The following is a 23,518-nucleotide window of genomic DNA, read 5'->3' on the forward strand; positions in this document are numbered from 1 at the left end:
AGAAGAATCCTTATAAAACCCTTCTTAGGCCAACATCTCAGGGGTTAGAAAGGCCATTTGGCCAAATGGTCCATGATGGCAGTGGGAGGTAGGAGAAAGGTGGAAACCAGCCCAATAAAATGTGTAAAGAAAACACACAGGTTTATACATGTCCTGCAGAAATACCACACTTCCTTCCTAAGGTCAGTTCCTTTCTGATTTGGTATAAAACAGTCACAGGAACTGGAAGAACAGGTGTCGGCCTCTCTCCTGTGAGCCTGAGCAGCACAGACAAAGGAGGTCTGGTGCCTCCCACTGGACACAGACAGTTCAGGCTGACGGCATCAGGTATCCGTGACTTGCTGCTGGACTACTGCTGGCTCTCACCGTACAAACCAGCCCTGCACACCCAAGGGGCTTGGAGACCTTCACTCATGTGCCTCCTACCAGACGCATGGGGTAAGGAGCAGGTGGAGGAGGAGCACTGGGCTTCAGATGCAAAACGGGAAAGTGCTCAGGTGCCAGGTCTCTGAAGTGGGATGGAACCAAGTTCAAATTCCTGCGCCCCACTCTCTAGTTGCTTAACTCTGTAATCAAATCTTTCAGAGCAAACCAGGCCATCTGCTCAGCTTCCTGTGAACTCCTAGCTAAGAAAGGGTGTAAACATCATCAAAGATATGAGAACTTGAGGAAAACCAATTTTCCTAAACTCTTCACAAGTAAAATATCACACATGGAATGAACATTTTGGCAAAACTCTGAGGTTGGAAGTGCGTGGGATCACAAGGAGGTCCCCTAAATGTCTTCTAAAACAGGGACACCCACTTAGCCTAACCACAAAGGCTTGGGTTTGTAGAGTGGGGCACACACACTTGGGGACAGAAGGGAATGGCTCAGAACAACAGAGAGTAAAGCCACCCCCTCTCTTCCCCCTTCTCAATTTCCTAAACAGGTGAAATTTATAGGGGCACCAACTTATAACCACTAAGTCTCAGTTCTTTCCTCTTTGAAACGAAGATCATGATCCTACCTCACTAGGTTGTTTTCAGAATTTCTTAAGATGTACATAAAACACTCAGCATAGTGGCTAGGCTGTTAATGGAAGACCTGCATGTGTCCACCTGGAATCTGAGCATGTTGTCATATGCACTGGGAGTGTGTTAGTATTTACTTGTTTATAAGCACATGAGAGTTGGCAAAGGGGGAAACAGGTCATAAACATACATAAGACATGTGGCTCCTTCACTCTGTCACAGACCCAATTACTCACTGGTCTGTTCTTTCTTTCAGGGTGACTTCCTTTCTGTCTACAGTTACACATATAAACATAAGTAGTACAAAGAGATTATATTCTCTAACAGCTGGTGGATCATATCGAATTACTCTGTAATTTCTTCACCAAAAGGGACCCACTGGCTAGCCTCTGCTGTCTTTGAAGGAATAATCATAAACCAGACCTCCCCTCTGGCCACTCTGAGTGAGTCTTACAGTTGTTGCCCGCTAATCCTGAGTGCCAGGGAGAACTCCCAACATTCTTATCAATGGAGAGTATTTGGAGGTCTTTTTAAGTTGACCTTGAAACTGAATGAGACCAAGGGACTGAGGATGGAAAGGAGGGGAGAAGAGATTGAGGTTGCGGGATGAGTGGGTGGCATAGCTAGGACCTGAACCCATGTTTTTACCCGAGGATTCTCTTGTTTAAAATAATGCAGACTCTGATTCATGAGGTCTCAGGGGGGCCTAAGACTTCTGCTGGTTCTGGGACCACATTCAGTTGCAAGGGGGTTGGTGTTGGTAAAGCGCTTACGACAGTTTATGATACGCAGTTCCTGATTCAATAAATGGTAGTTATCATTATTCCTGTTGTTTGTATTACTTGAATTGGTTGAGCTGCATGTAGCTCTCAGAAATTGGGAAAATGCTTTTGGGGCTCCCGGTTAGTTTTCTGTGAACTTGACTGGTTCAGATCAGTGTCCCAGGGTTCAAAGACTGGTTCAAGTGGAGTGGGTGAACTGACCACTTTGAAGATGTCTTCAGAGCTGAGGAGTAGACATCAAGACAGAGTGGACTGAACATCCAAGTGAACATAAAGCAAACCCTGCCTCCCACATGTGGCAGCAAGCAAAGGGTGCTGCCGGAGAAGGGGGTCTTTGCTCTATGCAGCAGGTAGCTTTCCTGCTCCAAGAGTAGCTGTGGACCTGGCAAAGAAGCTCTTGGCCCTCAGAAGGTGAGTAGGCTCCCCTCAGGCAAAGGGGGGAGACACAGAAGCCATGAGACACAGAAGGTCCCTTGAGGAGGCTTGTTTCACAGATAATGTAGAGTCTTGCTACTCAATATGAGAGCCTTGACTAGCAGCAACTGCATTTTAGGGAGCCTCCTGAACATTCAGAATCTCACCCCACCCAGACCTAGTAAATCCAAATCCTCATTTCAACAGGTTTCCCAGGAGACCCATAAACTCATTACAGTCTGAGAAGCTTGGCTCAGAAGGAGTTTCATTACAAGCAACTGACACAGAGGCATCTGGACATAGCAGAGGATGAGCTCCCTGACTTCACAAATCTCACCAACAGCCACAGTTATCACTCATCATTGCAATTATTTTTCTTTTAATTTTTTTAATGTTTGTTTTTGAGAGAGACAGAGAGACAGAGAGCGAGAGGGGGAGGGGCAGAGAGGGAGACACAGAATCCCAAGTAGGCCCCAGGCTCTGAGCTGTCCGCACAGAGCTGGACACAGGGCCCGAACTCACGAACCGTGAGATCATGACCTGAGTTCACCTGGGATGCTGAACCAACTGAGCCACCCAGACATTCCCATTATATTATTAATAATAGTAACAAACGCAGCTTATTTGTATAATGGTTTACAGTCAACAAATCAAATGTCTCTGCATTCTTTTGATTTATAAGACAAGCTTATTATTTCCACTATGATTACAGAAAACTAAGGCTTGGAGAGACTGAATAATCAGATCTGAGGTCCCCTATAGTGGTGCTTTGAAACTGCACTTCAAAAATCCATTTCCAACAAAGAAGACTAAATCAAAGTTATTTTATTATATATCGGTCACTTCCTAAGTACACGGTTTCTCATTAATTTGTAATGAGTACAGAAAAGATTAATCTTAATAACTATTTTTAAGGCAATGCAGGTTTTTTGGTTTTAGATTCAAAGTGATAAAGATACAAGAACGACTTTTTTGAAAAACAAAATCACCAAAATTTATATCCGAGTAAACACTAAGCAGTCACCTTTGAATACTATATTTGTGCTACCCAGGTGCCCTGGATAGCCCTGGGTCCTTTCCCAGTGCTGTTTTCAGAGTCCATAGCACTGTTGTTTGGGCCTCTTCCACCTTATGTTGCTGTCTCCAGCAACTGGCAGAACGCCCACAGAGGGGCGCTGGGTAACTATCACTGAATAAACAGATGGAGAGATTGATAAGCACAAAGGAGTGTGACACAACCCAAGGTCAAAGGGATCCAAGACCAGGGGCCCCCTGTGGAGAGGTCAGAAGGTTCTGGGAGGGAAGTGGCAGCCATGTCTACAGATTCTTCCTCAGACAGCCAGTGTAATCTCTCCAAGTCTAGACATTCAGGGAAGAAGCAAAAGGAAGGGATGGGAAGAAGAACAGGAAGTCCTACAAGTGGAATCTATTGGCAAGACTGATCTGTGACCCAGTTTTGACAAATGAGGTAGTAAGTCTGTGGTGTGCCCAACACAGCTATTTCAGTACATCTGTATCCCTCCCCTCCCCCCTCCTGTATCCATTTCCATTCCTTACCTTTCATCCATCCTTTTCTCCTCCCTTCCTTCCATCCTTTCTCTTTTCCTTTTGAAAGGAAGAGTTCGCATTAAAAGTTCCAACTTTCTTATGCCTGAGCTAGGGAAGGAGAAAAAGAGATTTACCTGTGCATTATTCCACTGAGCTAGCTAGGAAGACCAGAGAGACCTTCCAGGCAGGTGAGGCACTGTCTGTGGCTGATGCGGCTTGGAATCATGGGGAGGAGTGGGTGTGGATGGGATAAATGAGCTCTGAAAGCAAGAGTCAGGAAGAGCCATTGTGGACAGCCCTGTCTTGCTGAGGTCTGCCTTGACCCAGGGCCCACCCACTGCTCCAAACAAGCCTCCGGACCAGGGTGCCCTTCACAGCTCCATTTCCCACAGTCTTCTCCATGTTCCCTCTCTCCGCTCCTGCCAAACCCAATCCCTTCTAGTCCCCTCCTGAGAACCATGCTGCCTCGAAGACTTTGTTCTCAGTATTTCTAGAATGCCTTCTTTGCTCCATCTTTTTTTTGTCTGTTTGTTTTTATTTTTGAGAGTGTGCTAATCACCTTATGTTCATTAGATTCATTTATTTCATACCATTCTAATTCTCTGAGGCAAGTATCTGCATTGTCCCCATTTTACAAGCAAGATGATGAAACTTACGAACAGAGGAGTTAAGTAATCTACCCTGGGTCACCCAGCTTGTACATGGCAGATCTGGGATTTAGGTCTGTCTGTCACCAAAGTGCACACTAATCTTAGCCTCATATGTATCAATGTAACCACATGTTCACATGTCAATCCGTCAACTAAATCAACTCCTAGGAATTAAGAACACTGTCTTTTTTCATTGTTTTTATCCCTAGCTAGAACAAAGCCATGGCCAGCACTCAGTAAACGTTTTCCACATTGTGCTTCAGTACAATGTATTTCCTAAAGGTAGACTAGAGACAGGGTAAGAGCTCGAGTTTAGCTCAAGATTAGTTCAAATCATGCTTCTCTGGCACCTAAATCTGTGACCATGTAGGGATTGGTTCTTAGTTGCTCTGTTTCTTGGTTTCCTATCTTTCTGTCCATCTCCATGTTTAGTGGATCACAAGTATCAGGGAGTTAGGGGAATTATTTGTTCTTCTTCAATTCCCTCCTCTTTCTTAGCCTCCAAACTGCTTTACAGTGTTTAGCCCCCAGTAGGCACTGAGTTGAGTACTTAGTGAATGAATGAACCTTCATAATTCTCTATGAATTTGTCTCTCCAGTTTTGTTTTTTTTTTTAATGGGATCAAGAAAGAAAGTATGCCACTTAACAGTTATGGGGAGCAAGATGCAAAGTTACACAGTGCTATGCATTAGAAAACTAACTAAAGTATTTTGCTGGAAACAGTGACAAAGGATATTGAAAATAGAAATCGAGGTTGGGAACTTAACAAGACCCTGTGTATGGAAAATGTGAATGCTCTCTGGACCTTTTCCAACCCAGTTCCTGAATATGTAACAGACTTCCAGAAGATCTAACTTGGGCTTTAAAATCCCATTCGCAGGGGAAGAAATATTGTGTATGTTATAGGTTTGGAACACGATCCATTTGTGGATTTACAACCGAGGTGTTCAGATACTTCAAAAAAGGACAAAGACCAAAGTGCACGTGGTCTCATCAGACTGGCGCAGAGCAGCTGAAACAAGACATAATCCCACTTGGAGACCCTTGAGGCCTCCAGCCTTTCCCCTTGGATAACTCTGAAAGGCGTCCAGCAAGTTCCAATTTGGGCAGGGGTTTGTTTATTCTGCTTGGTTCAAATCAGGGCTACAGATCCCTAATGGTTTTCATGTCCCTAAAGGTTTTCCACATTTGGGCAAGATCTATGCTTTATGGAAGCCGGAGGAGGCCCTGCTCCCAGCCTGAAGGGCTGGGCCAATATGCCAAGAGCACTCAAATGCCCTGACTCCCGGAAAAGGTTAGCAGCATCTACCCATTGGCATGAGCTTGGAGATTTTCACAGTGGTGCTGTGTTGTAGTAAAAATGCCTCCATTCTTAACCAACTGTAATTTTTATTACATTTCATTTTTCTCCTGGTGAGGCTAACTTTTCAAGACTAGTCTTTTTCCTGTAACCACTGCCATGTGCCAATGAAAACTCCATGGGCTCGCACTGGCTTCTGGCTCTTTATTTTGAGCCCACCATTCCTAATCTGGGAATAATCATTCAGGTTTGTAATTGCCACTCTCTTTCCTAACAGACAGAGGCTCTTCCTCCAGGCTCTCAACCCCAACAGGCTTCTCTTGGTCTGACCTTCCTAATATTCAGCCTGCTAAGAGCCTGTGATGGCTCTTTCTAATCCTTCAGGTCCAGGTTTTCACCTGAATTGTAACCACACCTACCAAATTAACCTTATCTCTCTTATCCACCCACTAGACTATTGCTGAGAATCATTTCCTCATTGTTTCCCAGGCACTGCACTAATTCTGACCCTGACACTTCACATCATGTGCTTTTCCTTCGCGGAACAACTTCTGTATCTCCCAGGAAGACCCCCAACCAGAAACTGGTTCAAAGACAACCTGTCTGTGTTTATAGCCCTTCTCCTCTTTGTCCAAATTTCCATCCCAGCCTCTTAAACCCAAGACCGGAAATCTCAGAATATAATCCAGGAATCTCGAATGTAGATGCCTGCAGGGCCAGGCAGGTGCCAGGTGTAGCCAGGGAGGAGTATGGAGCTGGTGTGTCTTGTCTGGCGGGGGGGGGGGGGGGGGTGGGGAGGGGTGGTCAGGGGCCAGCCCACAGGGCCAAAAGCGAGTGGTGGCCCAGGACTGCCAGAGAAGCCAGCACTCTACATTTTAATGCAAAGTTTCCCAATTTTTAAAATACTGCAGCTGTCAAAGAAAAACACACATGGCCTGGATTTGGCCCATGAGGGAGGTTTTGTGTCCCTGGTATAAGTAAGACAGGACTTCAAGTCCTAGTACTCAGTGAGCTTGGCATGGGGCGGGGAGCATGAAGTCTCTGTGCCTGGAGGGGCACTGTCTTCAACCTCCCTCTCTAGGTCACACAAGGCCCTCTTCTAAACTTGCTGGAATACAAGTGCTGGAAAGTAGAGAAAGCTGGGCTACTAGGCCATTCCCTCTTTTCCCACCTCATCACAACAACCACATTAGCACATTAGCTGATACTGTCTGGGTCTCTTTTTCAGAATAGTCATGTATTTTCAGATTCAATAGCCACAATGATTTTACACATTTTGGGGTACAAAAGAAGAGGCAGTGCAGGCGGGGGCTTCTCTGGTTTATTTTTATCAGAATTATAGAATTGTCCTTTTGAAACACTCTTGTGTTCACTTCTGCTTAAAACCCTCTGATGGCTTCCCACTGCTTCTAGGGATAAAGACAAGGGCCCTAAACAAGAGCCAGTATTATCTGGCAATTTATTTTCCTTCTCAAAGCCTTAGTTTCTTCATATGTTAAGATGTCAATTTTAAATTAGATGATACTTTAAAAACACTTGTCAAAAAACATCTTGCCCACAGTGAGCACCCAATAACTGTTAGCCTTTACTGTTCTGACTTCTCCAAACCACTTTCCTTTCAAACCTCAAACCTGCCATATTCCCTTCTGCCACTGGGCCTTTGCACATACAATTAGTTCTGTCTAGAACGTACTTCAAACCCTTCTTCCCTTAATTTTTATCTGTTGAACCTTTAGCTGTAAGCTGAAACATCATTGCCTCAGTAAGGCCTTCTCAGGTCAGGTCAAATCCCCTTTAACAGGGTCTCACACAAGCCATGCCTTGTAGCATGTATCAGGTTATAATTTGTCATTTGTTTTTGTAAATACTTGATTTCCTATTGGTCTTTAAGCTCCATGTGGGTAGGGGCAATGTCTGCTCTACTCTTGGTACCTGGCAGTATAGGTATTTAATAAATATTTATAAAGTAAATAAATTTTCACCACCGGTGGCCTCTTCTTGCTGTGCTGGTGTATGATAACCATAGAGAAGAGGGTCTTCCCCCAAAGATATAGAGGAAATGAGGACTTCTCTCCTGGTTTGAGGACTGGACAGTGAAGGTGTCCTCATCTTTATGCTCAGGAAAGAGACCCCAGACCCTCCAAAGCAGGGCTAATGCTGAGGTTGGGGTGACCCCCTTCCTTCTTCCCCTCTTCTCTTTTCTCAACACACTGCAAGCCCACTTTGCAGAGATCAGACCCTCAGGACCATGTGCCAACTGGCCTAGGGGTATGAGGGCACCTGGGGAATTACAGAAACAGATCAGTAAGAAATCATTGCATGGCTGTTCACCTCCCTGTGGACCAGTTAATACCTCCCAACTGGGCAGGACCCTGCCTTCTGCCACCTACCTTAAGTCACACACTAAGCAGGGCTGGGACCAGCCCAAATGATTTTGGTAAATGATGCATGAAAAAGAGTCATTGCTGGTGAATTAACTTTTCGTGTTGGTGATGCTCAGAGGATTCAATGAGATGGCTTCAAATGTTCTTTCCTGGTTTTAGTACAGGTACCTGTATATTAGCTTAGAGTTGTGTATTCGTTTGTTCATTCATTCACTCAACAAATATTTTCTGGGCCCCTTCTGTGTGCTGGGTGCTGGGTGGCTATTTTGGTAGAGAGGAACATATTTGCTTGGCTCATTAGCTAGTAGGAGTCTCTTCTCCCATTTGGTTGATTCTGTGCCATGACACATCAGCTATAGATGGGAACATCCCCATCTACCCTTATAGGTGCTCACACCTTCAAATGCTTGAGATATCCTTGAAGTCCTCAGATGTCTCTAGGACAAGGATGTAACAGGTATGCAGTAAAATGATCAGTTTTGTAGTCAGATGGACCTGCGTGCAAATCAGGGGTTCCATGCTGTACTTAGACACATATGTACACACACACACACACACACACACACACACACACACACACATACACACACATCCTGAGTGAGAGAGAGAGAGAGAGAGAGAGAGAGAGAGAGATTGAGTGGGAGAGACCTGAGTGGGAGAGAACCTGAATGGTTTCCTAGCGTTTAAGAACTTGAATTTGGGAATCAAACAGGCTTGGGATCACATGCTGACTTTGGTGCTAATAGCTGATCACCCCAGTTAAAAGTCTGGTTCTAAATTTGGTAGTTTGTAAGTCCAGCTCTTGTGAGTTGCCAAGATCTGTGAAACTTTGTGTACTCTCAGTTCCCTTCTGTGTTCTTCATAATCCACAGAAATGTCTGTTTGAAATGGATTTTAGATGATTCTGCTTATTAACGCAAAAATGCAATTCTGAATATACACAGGTAAAATACCCACCACTGCTACCAAGTGTATTTCTGGAGACTGTAACATTCACAGAGAGAGCCTCAGAGGGGCTGAAGCATACATCTGTTCAGACCTTAATAGAATCACTTGTGGATTAATACTATAGGAATCATATTACTAAAAATTTGTGGTCATGATCAAATACAGAGTTAAAAGACTTTAAGTACCAAATATGTACCTCTAGTGAGCCAAGTATTTGACTTTCTTGAAGATGGTAAAATATCTCCTGTTAGAATTCAGTTCACTGAAAACAAAATACTCTTAAAATGCCCTCTTCCTACTTTAACTGTATTACCAATTTCTTTATGATTTCTTGGTTTTTAGACTCAATTCCAACAGAAGTTTAAATAATGACTCAGACTATCTTGAGATAGTCTCCTCTTTTTCCTCTTAAATACTTACTACCGACCCACATGTTATTAGAAACAGATTATAAGCATATTCCATTATCTTCTATAACTGTTCCCATGGACAAGAATTTTCATCGTTCATTTAAAATGAGTTTTTGTCTTTAGGAGAATAAACAATCCAAAAACACTAAAAAGGATTAGTTACATTTACTGAAAAGTCTTATTTAATTGTATGCATCTTCACTAAAATGTACCAATTTGAACTTGAACACTAAATTTTGTATCAATCATAGATTTTAGACATGGCTCTTAATCCCAGGAATAAGTCTTTTCCACTCTGGAGGGGAGAGAGATGATATCAACAAAGAATGAAGTAGAAACAGCAGAAGGTACATGATACAGGTGAGCACTTGTTTTCCTTGGTGAAATAAGGTTCACATTTCTCCAGGCTCTCAAGTGGTTTTCGGAACCCCAGACTTCACTCAAGATGGCATAGGGACTTCCCTCTGAGCCACTAGAGCCTGTGCTTATCAACTATAACATTTGTACTGAAAACTGCATGTTTTTCTGTCCATCTCCTCCAGTAGCAAGTGAGCTCCTTCAAAGTTAAGACTGTATCTTATTCACTGTTTTATCCTCAGGACTTGGCACAGTGCTTCGAACACAGTAGATACTCAATAAATATTTGTTAAATAAATAAATGAATGAATAAATGGCCTGATGCATGGGTCCTAAGAAAAACCTAACTAAAGACTTTATATAGGGGTGGCTCCCAGCTTGTAGATACCTCCTTTCAAGTATCCCTTAAAATGTTACTGCTCTGGGTCCACAGCCATGGAAACCTGGAGGGTGTCTTTCTTTCTGTGTGCATCTGTGACTGAGTTAAAAGCAGAGCATTGAATTAAGAACAGTGGAAGGTTGGTATTTTAAGGTGGCAGCAATCATTACCACTATCATCATCCTCAGCATCACCATCATTGTCATTACATTTATTGAGCACATATTATATGCCAGATACTATGCTAACTTCTTTAAATATCTCATTTAATCCTCAAAACAACTCTATAAAGTTGTGTTCTTAATTCCATTTTGCAGATGCAGACACTGAAGCCTTGAGAAGAAAAGTCACCTATTCAAGATAACACAGTGTTGACTGAATTTCTTTTAATTGTGAAGCAACTTAGAGGTTGACAGTTCTATCAGGACAAAGAGCCTGAAATTATACTGGTCTTACTCACTCCGAGGCCCTCTCCCCACCCTCCTTCAACAAAACATCTGGTCCCCCCCTTCTCTATTTTCTCATCTGAATATAACCCCAATGGTCTTCAGTGCGGCAACTGATAACAACGGTATTGGAGATGAGGGGCTTGAATCCAGCATGAGGGGTTTGAATCTTCACACAGGCTCTGAAAGCCTCTTTTAAAGCACGAAACACATAGTATGTACTCATGGAAATTAACCTTCGAACAGTATAGATGAGTAGAAAACGGCAAGTAAAGGGCCATCTCTTGGAGGTAATCATTTTTGCTCGTTCCTGTATCTATTCTTTGGCAGTTATGTCCTTACACCATAAAAGGGTTACATCCCCAATGTCTTTATATATTCTCTTCCCCTGAAAGAAGAATATATTCAATCACCTCAATTAAAGATGAAGAATTGGGCCCATTTTCCCAATTATTGAAAGCTATATATTTTTAGTTTTTTTTCCTGTTGGTAATTGCCTCAGCTTTAAAACTATTCTTAAACTTCTCACTTTATGCTTCTATTTAAATGTATTTCTTAACTCCCTCAGGGTTATTCATCTGTTCTTTACCATTCTCTAATTAAACTAGCCTCTTTCAGGATAAGTACAACAATTTATTATTCCAGTATGGTTTTGGGGAACATTTAATTACTGACATAGGAAAATCATCTTTTAGAACTTTTTCATTTAAAGTATTCAGGAGTTCAGTTTTATTTGTGTCAAGTAAGTATTTTGGGGAAGGCTTAGAATTCAATTGCTGTTTTGTCTGTGGATATAGAGTTTCAAATAACTATCTCGCAAATGAATTTCTGGAACATAGACCATTCTGAGATTCTATAACTATGACTTGACATTTTCAAGACCAGCTCACATATGGAAACCACAAGTGACTGTCACAGGTTGCTGTCCTCACCAATCACCTTTCTGAATTCAACGATGAGGACTTTTTTTAATCATAAAGAATTTATTAGGGGCGCCTGGGTGGCTCAGTCGGTTGAGTATCCGACTTCGGCTCAGGTCATGATCTCGCAGTTTGTGAGTTCGAGCCCCGCATCAGGCTCTATGCTGACAGCTCAGAGCCTGGAGCCTGCTTCGGATTCTGTGTCCCCCTCTCTCTCCACCTCACCCCTGCTTGTGCTCTGTCTCTCTCTGTCTTTCAAAAATGAATAAACATTAAAAATTTTTTTTAAATAATAAAAAAAGAATTTATTAGTTTCTTATTTTAGAGGTGTTAGTACTTTATTTTAGTACTTATTTTAGAGGTGTTAGTACATTCAATAATTCAATAATTAGTATTTAATTGACCCTTGACTTCCTGATTACTTGAAATGATAGTAGGGAATGAAGCAGGAGTAGGCATATAATCCAACAACCCTATTAATTTTTAACCATTAATAACAAATGGGAAGATTGGAGATGATATTTATTTATTTATTTATTTATTTATTTATTCATTTATTTTGAGAGACAGAGAGCGCATGAGTGAGGAAGGGGCACAGAAAGAGGGAGAAAGAGAATCCCAATCAGGTTCCACACACAGCATGGAGCCTGATTCTGGGCTCCATCTCATGACTGTAAAATCATGAATGACTGTGCCAAGTAGGATGCTCAACCGACCAAACCACCCAGGTTCCTCAGAAATGATTTTTTTTTTAAAGATAAAATTAATGGTCATCTTAGGCTCAGCTCCCTTTATCCATACTATATCCATTCAATCCCCACATTGTATTAATTCTACCCCTTATATACACCTCTCTGTGGCTTCCCCAGGATTCAGAGGTGTGACCTAAACACACTCAGATGTGACTGAGGAGTGTGACTCTACACCCAGGTGCAACCTCAGAGTAAATCACCAGATGTGACCCAAGCAGGTCATTCCATGGCCAGGTGTAACTGAAGATTGCGACTGCTGCTTATAACCACTGTACTTCTGGTACAGTGAACAGTTTGCGCAGTGCACAAAGATGCTTACCTGAGTGGAAAAGAGGTCTGAAATCCAGCCAGCCGGCATGCTGTGCACTAATTGATATGCATGGGTATGAGGCTGCATCACCCTGTGGAGAGTGGGGAGGGCGGCCTTTTTGTAATTTCTACCAGTTGCTAAATGTGCCAACAACACCCTACCAGGAACAGTGCCTTAGCAATATCCTCCTAAATGCCTCCAGTTCTCATTGTCCTTTCTCTCCATCCACCTTCCACACCAAGCACACTCACCTGAAGTATCAGAGACTAATTCAGTAGGCTTGGGGGTGAAGCCCAAGAGACTATACTTTGGATACTTAGGCCAGGGTTAAGGATGACACTTTGTACAGCCCCACCCCTTATTATAGCCAAATGGAGCTTTCTAAAAACCCAATTTGATCAAATCACACTCTTCCTTAGTACCCGTCAGCATCTCAGACTACTTGCAAGGTGAAATCCAAGCTCTTTATTATTAAATACAGCCCCCTAGAGACCTATTTTCTCCCCCAGCCATAGCACCATGCCTTCCTACTTAGCCTCTGTACTTTCCAAGCTTCGGCCAGAACAGCCTGGTAGACCAGCAGTTCCCTGGACACATCGTGTCTCTTCCTGTCTCGTGCCTTTGCATCTGTGTGCCCCATTCCCTCTGCCAGTTACCATCAGCTCCTCCATCTGTCCCCAGCCCTCCCGAGGGAGTCTCCCTCATCAGTCAACACTCCAGATCTCTATTCTAACCCGTCAAGACACTCTGTTCACAAGGCCGAGCTGGTATCCACTACAGAAAGAACAGGAAAGTATATTACTATGGGGTCATGAGTGAAGAGTGGATGGGCTGGTGTAGTTAGGGGGGCTCTGGACTACCAGAGGGGAAGGAGGGGAGAGGAGTTCAGACAGGAGTAAGGGAGGCCCCAAAGATAGCCCTGCAACCATTCCAGGGCCCTGGTGCTGATAATGGCTTATTGAGACACTGAAAATGGCTTTTGTGCCAGCTCAAAAACTTCCTAAGTGTATTTGCATTTTCATTTTGTATGCGTTCAATGTTTGTACAACATACAGTGAAAATTAGTGTTTTCTTTCTTTGGCTCTAAAATTATCTCACTCAATTAAGCATTATCAAATAGCAATGACTGCATGTTCCTTGATTCTGTAAACACACCCACCACTCGATTCCATGGAGACTTACGCCAGATGGGTCTTTCTAAAAAACCCGATCTGATCAAATCACACCCTTCCTCAGAACCCTTCAGTGTCTTTCTTTACTTACAAGGTAAAATCCAAGTTTTTTATCATGAAATACAGCCCCCTGAAGACTTCCTGTTGCTAGTAATTCCCTCCTCGCAGGATTGTCAAAAGAACTGTCTTAGTTTCCTAGTGCTGCTATAAGAAGTTACCACCACTGGGATGGTTTATAACAACAGAAATGTCTCCTGTCCCTGGTCTAGATGTCCAAAATCCAGGTGTTGGCAGGGCCATGCTTCCTGTAAGACTCTGGTTAGAATCCTCCCTTGCTTCTTCCCAGATTCTAGTAGGGTCTGGAAGTCTTTGATGTCCCTTGGCTTGTGGTGGCACCACTCCAGCCTTTGCCTCCATCATCACGTGGTATTCACCCCAATGTAGGTCTGTCTCTATGTCTCTATGTCTCTTTTCTTCTTCTTCTTCTTCTTCTTCTTCTTCTTCTTCTTCTTCTTCTTCTAATTTTTAATATTATTTATTTTTGAGAGAGAGAGAGCACAAGCAGGGAAGGGCAGAAAGAGAGAGGGAGACACAGGATCCAAAGCAGGTTTCAGGCTCCAAGCTGTCAACACAGAGCCCAATGCGGGGTTTGAATCCAAGAACTGCAAGATCATGACCTGAGCTGAAGTTGGATGCCCAACTGACTGAGCCACCCAGGCGCCCCTCTTCTCTTCTTCTAATAAGGAAATCCAGTTACTGGGTTTGGGGCTCACTCTCACTGAAAATGATCTCATCTTCACTTGAGTATATCTGCAAAGACCCTATTTCCAAATCAGAGCACATTCATAGGTACTAGGGATTAGGACTTCGGGATATCTTTTTTGGGGGATGCAAGTCAATCCACAATAAGGACTAATTGAAATAATGCAGACGAAGGGCCTACATAACGTATGCACTCAACTGGCTGCCTAGATTTGAGTTCTCACACTACTCCTGATGACCTATGTACCCACATGCAAGATTCTTAATGTCTCTGGGCCTCAATTTCCTCATTAGTAAACAGTACCTCTTTCATTGGACCACTGAATGGTTTTCAATGAAATCACACAGGCAAAGCACTCAGAGCAATACCTGGCACCAAGTGAGAACTAAGAAAATGTTAACAAGTAGTATTACTTATTACTGTGATTCTACCCCACTCTAACCTGCCCCTAAACCCAGTTTTCTCTTTACAAATGGAAGGGTTTAAAATTTCAGAGATATCAGCTATCTTGAAAAAACTAAAGAAAAAAAATGTAATTCCTCTGCTTGGCCCTTCTTCCCCTTCAAAATATGCATAATTGCTTTGACTTAAGAAGCATCATGTTGGGGCTCCTGGGTGGCTCAGTTGGTTCAGTGTCCGACTTTGGCTCAGGTCATGATTTCATGGTTCACAAGAGTGAACTCTGCACTGGGCTCTGTGCCAACAGCTCAGAGCCTGGAGCCTGCTTCACATTCTGTCTTCCTCTCTCTCTGCCCATCCCCAACTTGCTCCCCTGTCTTTCTCTCTCTCTCAAAGATAAATAAATATTAAAAAAAAATTTTTTTTAAAAAGAAACAAACATCATGTCTCCAGTAATATTTGAGGTAGGTGACTTCACCTTTCCCTGGTACTTTGGAAATATCCCCTGATTATAAGCAGGAGTCACAATCCTCACTTACACCTGGCCATGGAGTGACCTGCTTGGGTCACATCTGGTGATTTACTCTGAAGCTACACCTGGGTGTGCAGTCATACTCCTCAGTCACATCTGAGCATCTTTAGGTCACAGTTAGACATGGAGTCACATTCCTGGGTCACACTCAGGCACAGAGTCATAGTCCTGGATGACACCTGACTACTGTGGACCCAAGGCATAGGGGTTTGTTCTGTGCCCACCAAACTTACTGGCCCCGTGAGCTATAGACCCTACCATCAACTGAGTAGCCCAGCACTTTATGAATCTCTTGGTGGGTAGTACGAGCTACCTCAACAGACCTAAAACATAATATTACATTTTCTCTGGAGTGAGAAATATTATTGTTCAAGTTGAAGACTTCAGAGGTGATCTCTTGCATTCTTCCCAGAGATGACACAGTACTCGGCCACAGTGGGCAATGAACGAGTACTTTCTCATTGATTAACTTGTACAGAAACATACTCTAAATTACATTAAAGCATACTTTTAACCACCAAGAAAATAATTTCAAGGCCACAAAACTAACAAGTCAGAGGATTTCTTTATATAAACTTAAATCTTGGAATTAGAAGTATGTATATGCCTTCCCCTGCTTGGTAGGCATGTACAGGGTAATTATTTTGATTATGAGGAAGTCAACTAAGACAGCCTTTATAAACTAAATTATTTATGAGGGACAGTCACATAGTTCAAATGTGTGTGTGTATTCCTATTATGACTTCTTGTTTTTATCCTTGAAGGTACTAATTTTAGAAAAATACATAAATAGAATATCCTTATTGTGGTGAAAGAAAATAAGTCAAAATTTTATTAGACATTTCTATCAGAAACAAAATGTTGCCTACTTCCAATAAGAATATTAAATATGTAAGTCACTCTCTCTCAACACAGAGCCCAACACGGGGCTCAAACTCATGAACTGTGAGATCATGACCTGAACCGAACTTGGACGCTTAACTAAGCCACCCAGGTGCCCCTAGTTATTCTTTACATCTACATACATACACTCAAACTGGTAAAAATGAACAGTGGAGTTTTCTTTTCTACTACATAATTTATATATGAATAACTGAACTTTGTTCTGGTTATATGTAAATACTTAATCCTTTAATTTAGAAACTTACTTAGCAATAATTTGAGAAGGAAATATTGAGTTTAATGTACCAAATTTATAATATTGGTTGGTCCAATATGGACATTTGAGAACACTTAGCTGCCTTATGTTTTTTTTCTAATTTTACTATCAGTGCTTTACATTAATATCAGAGATGTCACTCTTTTCTCTCCTTTTTTACTTTATCTTGCTTTTGTAATTTTCAGTAGATAGTCCACTGGAGAAAAAAAGGAAACAAAAGCAGGTAATGTGTTTAGAAAACTTCCTGATTGTTGACATCAATAATTCTTTTGACTGCCACTGCTATTGGGAGTTGATCTTGAGATTCTAGCAAGGTTAATGGGAGGGGGAGAAAGGGACTCAGGCTAGAAATAGATGGTGTAAACCCTCCCTTTTCCATGGTGACACAGCACACCTTTGTAATCAAGGGCACACCCTTCCCAATCAATGCTTTATATCAGAAAATGTTTCATGTTTTTTGGCAAACTTGCAAGTTAGTAGACAGACCATCCTTGGTGGTCCTGACGGCAGAATGTTTGTGTACTGATTGTTGGCTGCCTTTCTAGAGCGACCTGTACCATCAGAGGTGTGTAAGCTCAATGAAGTGCTGAAGAGTTCACAGAATCCTGTAGGCTGTGGTAAAGGTGCAAAACTGCACAACTTTGGCCAATCAACCCTTGAATCACCAGTTCCTGACTTGTGAATGCCTTGTAACTAATGAAAACTGGTTAGACATTTTCTCTTCCTATTCTTATCTACTGCAGGCTCCTCCAACCCTCATCTTGTAATCATAACCACTTCCAGAAGATGAGTTGACTTGTGCCTCCTGGAGGTTCATGTGAAAGCTTTCACAACCTCGGCCTAACATCTTAATAGCCCTGGGACCAAAGACCTTCCTAACATCATCTTCTTTAAAAATTTTTTTATTCTTTTTTTTTTGGGGGGGGGGATAGGGGGAGGCTTAAATACATATAACATAAAATGTAGCATTCGAACCATTTTTAAGTGTATTGTTCAGTGGTATTAAACACATTCACACTGTTGTGCAGAACCCTTCATTTTATAAAATAGGAACTCTATACTCATTAACAATGACTCCCCATTCCTTGTTCCCCATCAGCCCTTGGTCTCTATGATGCTGACTGTTCTAAGTGTCTTATATAAATAGAATCAAACAGTATTTGTCTTTTCCCTTCCTCCTTTTTCTCTATCTTTCCAAACTCTATTTAACCTATTTCAAACATGACTTTTTCATGGAATAAGTCATTTTCTTCCTTATCTTTTTCCTCTGGGAAAAAAGTTTAAATACTTCCCTGCCTCTCTTCCCTTCTCCACTCCATTTATAAGCCTCCATTTGAAAAACAGGGGTAGGAGAAGGGGAAAGTACTGGGATAATAACTTTCTGATTGTTTTATATAGGTATGAATTTTGAAATGTAATTATCCACAGCAAGAGAATTAGATGCCAACATCTGAAATCTCTACAATGGCCCAAAGTTCTTTTCAAAATCTTCATAATACTTTCATTTTAACTCTACTCATCTTAACTAAACTTATTTTCCCTAAATAAGAAGTGTCTTTTAACTCATTTGTATTGCTTTTTCCTTGGAGGCTGATTCACAGTATTCCAATAATTGTGTTTTTCTCTTTATTCCATGGGAAGTGTATAGATTTCAATTGTGTTATGGGTTAAAGAGGTTTTTGAGGACTAGAGTCAACCAAAACCACAATGTTTAATACTGTTTCTCTAGGAAAGTATTCTAAGTTCCACATAGCTCCTGAGAAATGAACTTTTGGAATACAAGTCATTTATAAGATGGGAACTGAGTCTGTGTTATATATTTCCCAGAGATCTTCATTAGCAATACAGAACTGAAAGCTGTTGGCCAGTTCAGTGCCACAGAACATACAGTGAACAATAAAAGAAGCAGACAACCAAGTCACAGCCAGGATGTGCTCCAGCCCCCCCCCCCCCCCCCCGCCCCGCCGCTGGAATATATGGCCATCAGACTTTAAGACCCAGTTAGTCAATATGCTGAACCTACAGATTCTATAAACATTCTATGATTTTGAATGCCTATATGGTTTTTTGGGTGCATTTTCTTCCACGGCATGTTAAAGAAACCTATGTTTCACTATGGCATGTATAGACTCGGAAGAGTCTACAGGAGAGGGCCCTGAAGTTGAAAAGGTTTCCAAGAGAAGAAGTCAGAACTACAGAAGTAAGCCCAGGGCAGAAGCCAGCCAGTTAACTGTATAGTTCAGCAGAAGCCACTTACAGAGGGATATCAAAAAGCATTAAAGAGCTACAAAACAGAAAGTTAAAGAAACTCCCAACTCTTGTATAAACTGCTAATTTAAAAATGACACATGAGTTGATGACCCAATGAATCTCTGAGTTGGGAATGTGGATCCATGAGGTTCTGATTTGAAAAGGGAAGTACAAATAGCAACTGAGATAAAGTTACTATCAGGGCCCCAGACACACTAACTAGCAGCCTCCTTTTTCCTTCCCAAAGGTCTGTGTAAGACTGGAGGCAGCTGCCTTGGTCAGGGAGCCTGGAGATTTGTCCCTCTGCAATTAATGGAGAAGAAAGAAAGTGGCTTTTGTTGACTTTTGTTTGTTTGGGGCAAAGCCATTTGTCACAAAGGACATTAATTCCTTCTCTAAGCTCTTTGAACGATTAGAGCCACTTCTATATTATTTAGTACTCAACTCCCTGCAGTATCATATTATTCTTTGAATACTTGGTGCACACAAATCTTGCCTCTTCACTAGGATCATAAAGAACGTGAAGGCAAGTAAATTGACCTGCACTTCATTAGAATCTCCCATATACCTACACACTCTGCTGGGCACAGATCAGGTATCTGACAAACACAGGTTGATTAACTCATAGGATGAGGTCCTTACATAGAATCACAAGCCTTGAAGCAACAACAATTCCACATGCCAATCTCAGCCCAACTTCTCAGGAAGAGCATGGATGGAGAGTGGAAGCTTGGCAGTTACTAGGAGCCACAACAGAGTAGAGAAATCCTGAGTATTGTGCATAGGGGAAACTGTTTACCACCTAGAGACTATTCTAGCTCCATGATGATAGAAAACTATGTTTTGTTTCCTACCCAGCACTTAGCACCTGGCAGAGGCTCAAAACACAGATTGAATAAACGAAAAACATATGAAACCCTTTGGTTTCCTTATGCTTTGCTTTTCTAAGCACACACCTTGTGTTTTCCTTCATTCATTATGTATAACCAAGCTGCAAAAGTTAAAAAATGACTCCAGGAAACAAACCAACATGGTACCCACATGGTACACAGGGAGGTGTGTACTCCTGTCAGGTGTGTACTCCCCAGGGTGTGTGTGCCAGGACAGTGGTTGAAGATCCAGGAGGAAGATCACTGACCTGCTAGCCACAGGTCTGCGGATTACTGCAGAGGGACACTAGCTGCTCTCCTTGAGAGAAATGGCCGGACGTCAGATGGAGCCCTTGGCAGCCCCCAGGCAGTGGAACGTTGCTCTGCATGGTCTCCGTCTGGCTGGCAGCTTCCTGCCAGGGAAGGCTGCCAAGTGGGTTGTGACAGCTGTGCAGTGTACAAATCTCCAAGGTGCTTTGGTGCACTGCCATTTCTGACCTGCCTGTCTGCCTACTCGTGGGAAGTAGCTGGGAAGTTCTGGTGCTGAGGGGCCCCATTTTCCACTGGCTTTCATTTTTTAGCAGGATGCCCGAATATCCTGTTTGTTAAGATGGGAGTCATTGGAAGATGGCCTTTAGCTTTTCTGGTCAACATGAACCTATTGATTCTGTGTAGGAGGAAGAACTGTATTTCACTCTGTTTCACTCCCATGTTGGTTTTCACTGTGACCACATGACCACACTTGTTTGGTCTTTTCACAGTAATTGACAGCTGTCATAGACTGCCACTAGGAGAAACCCTGTGTCTGAGTAATTAAAAAAAAAAAAAAAAATCAGGGGCGCCTGGGTGGCTCCGTCGGTTAAGTGGCCGACTTCGGCTCAGGTCATGATCTCGCAGTCTGTGAGTTCAAGCCCTGCGTCGGGCCCTGTGCTGACAGCTCAGAGCCTGGAGCCTGCTTCGGATTCTGTGTCTCCCTCTCTCTCTGCCCCTCCCCTGCTCATGCTCTGTCCCTCTCACTCTCAAAAATGAGTAAATGTTAAAAAAAATTTTTTTTTTAAATATCAAAGATAGCCTTGTAACCATTTATTTCTATCAGAAATGAAATGTCAAAATCTCAATGCTTACTGTTTGGAATGTTGACACCTGAAAGGATTTTGATAAAGGACTACCTTTTCATAGTTTATTAAAGCAGCAACTTTTATTTATTTAAAATTGCCACTAAGTGACCTCAAGTATTCATCAGGAGATGCACACATGTTAACCTAGATTCCTTTCTGCACTCAAAGATGAAAAGTGAAATTTCAGACCTTACCTTTTAGCATCATTCGTCCGGTGGATCCTCCAAAGGTACTGAGTAGGCCACTTCTTGCTCCTAAAGATGTGGTTGCTTCTAGCAGAGAACCCACGATGTACTGAGATATGGACGTCCTCTGGAGGGTGGCACGGTACTCACATATGGTATCTCGGACACATTGCTTTAAGCACGGACCAACCCTAATCCTTTCATGGGCTGTTTCAGAGGCTGGAAGCTTTGTGAAGAAATGAAGAAGAGATCCAATTGTATTTTCTATTTCTTCTCTCCTTCTCACTGCATTGTAGATCTGTGAATAGCACAGAGTACAGGAAGTATTAATCTAGTTTCTTAGAAAAGCAAATTAGTTTGTTGACAAAATGCCAAGATGACTTATTAAGAAAGAAGGCTCAGTTGCTCTAAGCACAAACACTCTTGAGCACTGGACTCATGCATTAACCTGAACATTCTACAGACACCATTTATTTGGAAAAGCTATGTGCAGTTATGAAATCGGCCATTCAAACAACCATGCTATCAAACAGAGCACTTACAAGTTGTTCCAACCAAAAATATATTCAGCTCAAATTTCTCCTCCTCCTCCTTAGCAGAGCAAAGCTCTTCTGCAGGGCGACAAAGTCAAACCTTTGCTTTTAGTCCTTTTGGACTCTCCTGTGTGCATGACTGTCCCAGGTTTGTCTGCCTCCAAGGAGCACTTCAACCTGACATTCATGAGGAATCTTTTCTCTATGCTCAAACTGAAGTGAGGATGAGATGGTCACGGAGAAGGAGAAGTTCTAGATTTCTCTCTCAGGCACAATCCTTCAATCCATCATCTTGGTCCAAAGTCTTTGAATCCTTTTCCCTCTTCATCCTTTCTCACCTCCCACCTCCAAAGCATTGACAGTTCCTGCCCATTCTTGTTGCTCTGTCTCTGTCACTATCCTGATTTCCTCTCTCCTTTATTACCTGAATTCACCAAAAATTTATCTCAAGGAGACTGAACAATTTTTTTAAGATTTATTTTTAAGTAATTTCTATACCCAACGTGGGTCTCGAACTCACAACCCCAGGATCAAGAGTCACATGCTCCACCAACTGAGCCAGCAGGGCACCGCAAGGAGATTGCACAATTAGGACAAGCTTCCAACCATAATTCCAATATAGTTGTTCAACATTTATATAGATCCTGCTCTGTGGAGGCAGCGTGCTGAAAGATGTGGGGCATGTACAAGAAGTAACACATACCTCCTTTGCTGAAAAATTGCACAATCCAATTTAAAAGATGAGGCCTGAAAATTGTGAGGTTTGATATTATTATTACAGGGAGGTTTTAGGTTTTGTCAAGGTCTCTGGGAAGCCTGAGACTCCTGAGGAGTGTATAAATAATAGGGAAGAAATACCACATGGGTGAGTTAATCTAGTTTTCTGATGGTGGAATAAAAGTTGACTACAATGTGCTGCCTCCATCATGCTACCTTGGGCATCTTGTCTGATCATTCATTCAACAAATAGTTATTTTGTGTTTATATACCAGTTATGTGTCAGGTCTGGGTAAATAAGATAGCTTTTCCTCTCAGAGAGTTCACAGTCTAGTAAGGCAGACAGATAAGCAAAGAGCTCACAGTAGGATGAAAATGGAGGTCAAGCCCTCTCGTGACATCAGTAAGTACCCAGGGAAAGGAAGTCCCTTGAATGTCCTCCAGGCTGTGAATGTGCCCCTGTGATGCTGCACACTCCAAATCCCACCTTAACCAGGACCACTGGCACTTGAAAGGACAATCACTGAGGTGTGCTAGGTCCTTAAGAGACCCTAGAATGTACCTAGAACACCCCCAGATGTTCAAATTGCACTGACTCTAACTAGATTTCTAATCTACCTTCTGCAGCCTACTGGTATGTATTTGGCACTTGAAGGAAGAGTATGAATTCTTTAGCTTTAATTCTCTGTCATTAAATTTCTGGCGGCCAGTGTAGCCATGGGGATGGTGTGCTGGGACAGATAGAACTCAGGCTTTGGGGTCAGATATGTGGGGTTGTGCACCTGGCTCTGCCCTGACCAGCTAGAGAGAGGCTCATAAGCATGAGCAAGCTGACTTGAATGTTTAGAGAAAGCTTCCTCTTGTGTAAAGTGGGGATACTAACACCCCTCTTTAGGATGTTCTGGGATTCACCAGACTACATGTAAAGTGCTCACCCTAGTGTCTACAAACGGCACCCATTACTATTGGGCAAGAAGAGAATGGACTCTTCCATCCTCAAGGAACAGCAGGTGGTTGTATAACAACAGAACATGGTCTATGAAATTCACTTTTATGGGGTTATACCCTTGTTCTTATGTGCTGCTGGATAATATCATCCTAACCTTATTTGAGTGTATTATGAGGGCAAACTGGGGCTGAGAGATGCAGAGCTCCGGACATGCTTTTCCTCTCTCAGCTCCAAATCATACAGGCAATATCCAACATG

At 42.4% G+C, this 23,518-nt stretch overlaps 1 protein-coding gene across 4 annotated transcripts in view; it reads right to left on the reverse strand.

The window, feature by feature from the left end:
• The window catches only part of PLCE1 (phospholipase C epsilon 1), a 322,822-nt gene that overhangs the window by 165,225 nt on the left and 134,079 nt on the right, over positions 1–23,518 (reverse strand). For all 4 annotated transcript variants that reach the window (XM_078434608.2, XM_060641978.3, XM_060641977.3 and 1 more), the window contains exon 3: positions 21,071–21,359. In XM_078434608.2, coding sequence (XP_078290734.1) covers positions 21,071–21,359 — 289 coding nt within the window. The remainder of the gene's footprint in view (positions 1–21,070; positions 21,360–23,518) is intronic.

Source organism: Panthera onca, chromosome D2 (assembly GCF_046562875.1).
Source record: "Panthera onca isolate mPanOnc1 chromosome D2, mPanOnc1 haplotype 2, whole genome shotgun sequence".
Taxonomy (NCBI): Eukaryota; Metazoa; Chordata; class Mammalia; order Carnivora; family Felidae; genus Panthera; species Panthera onca.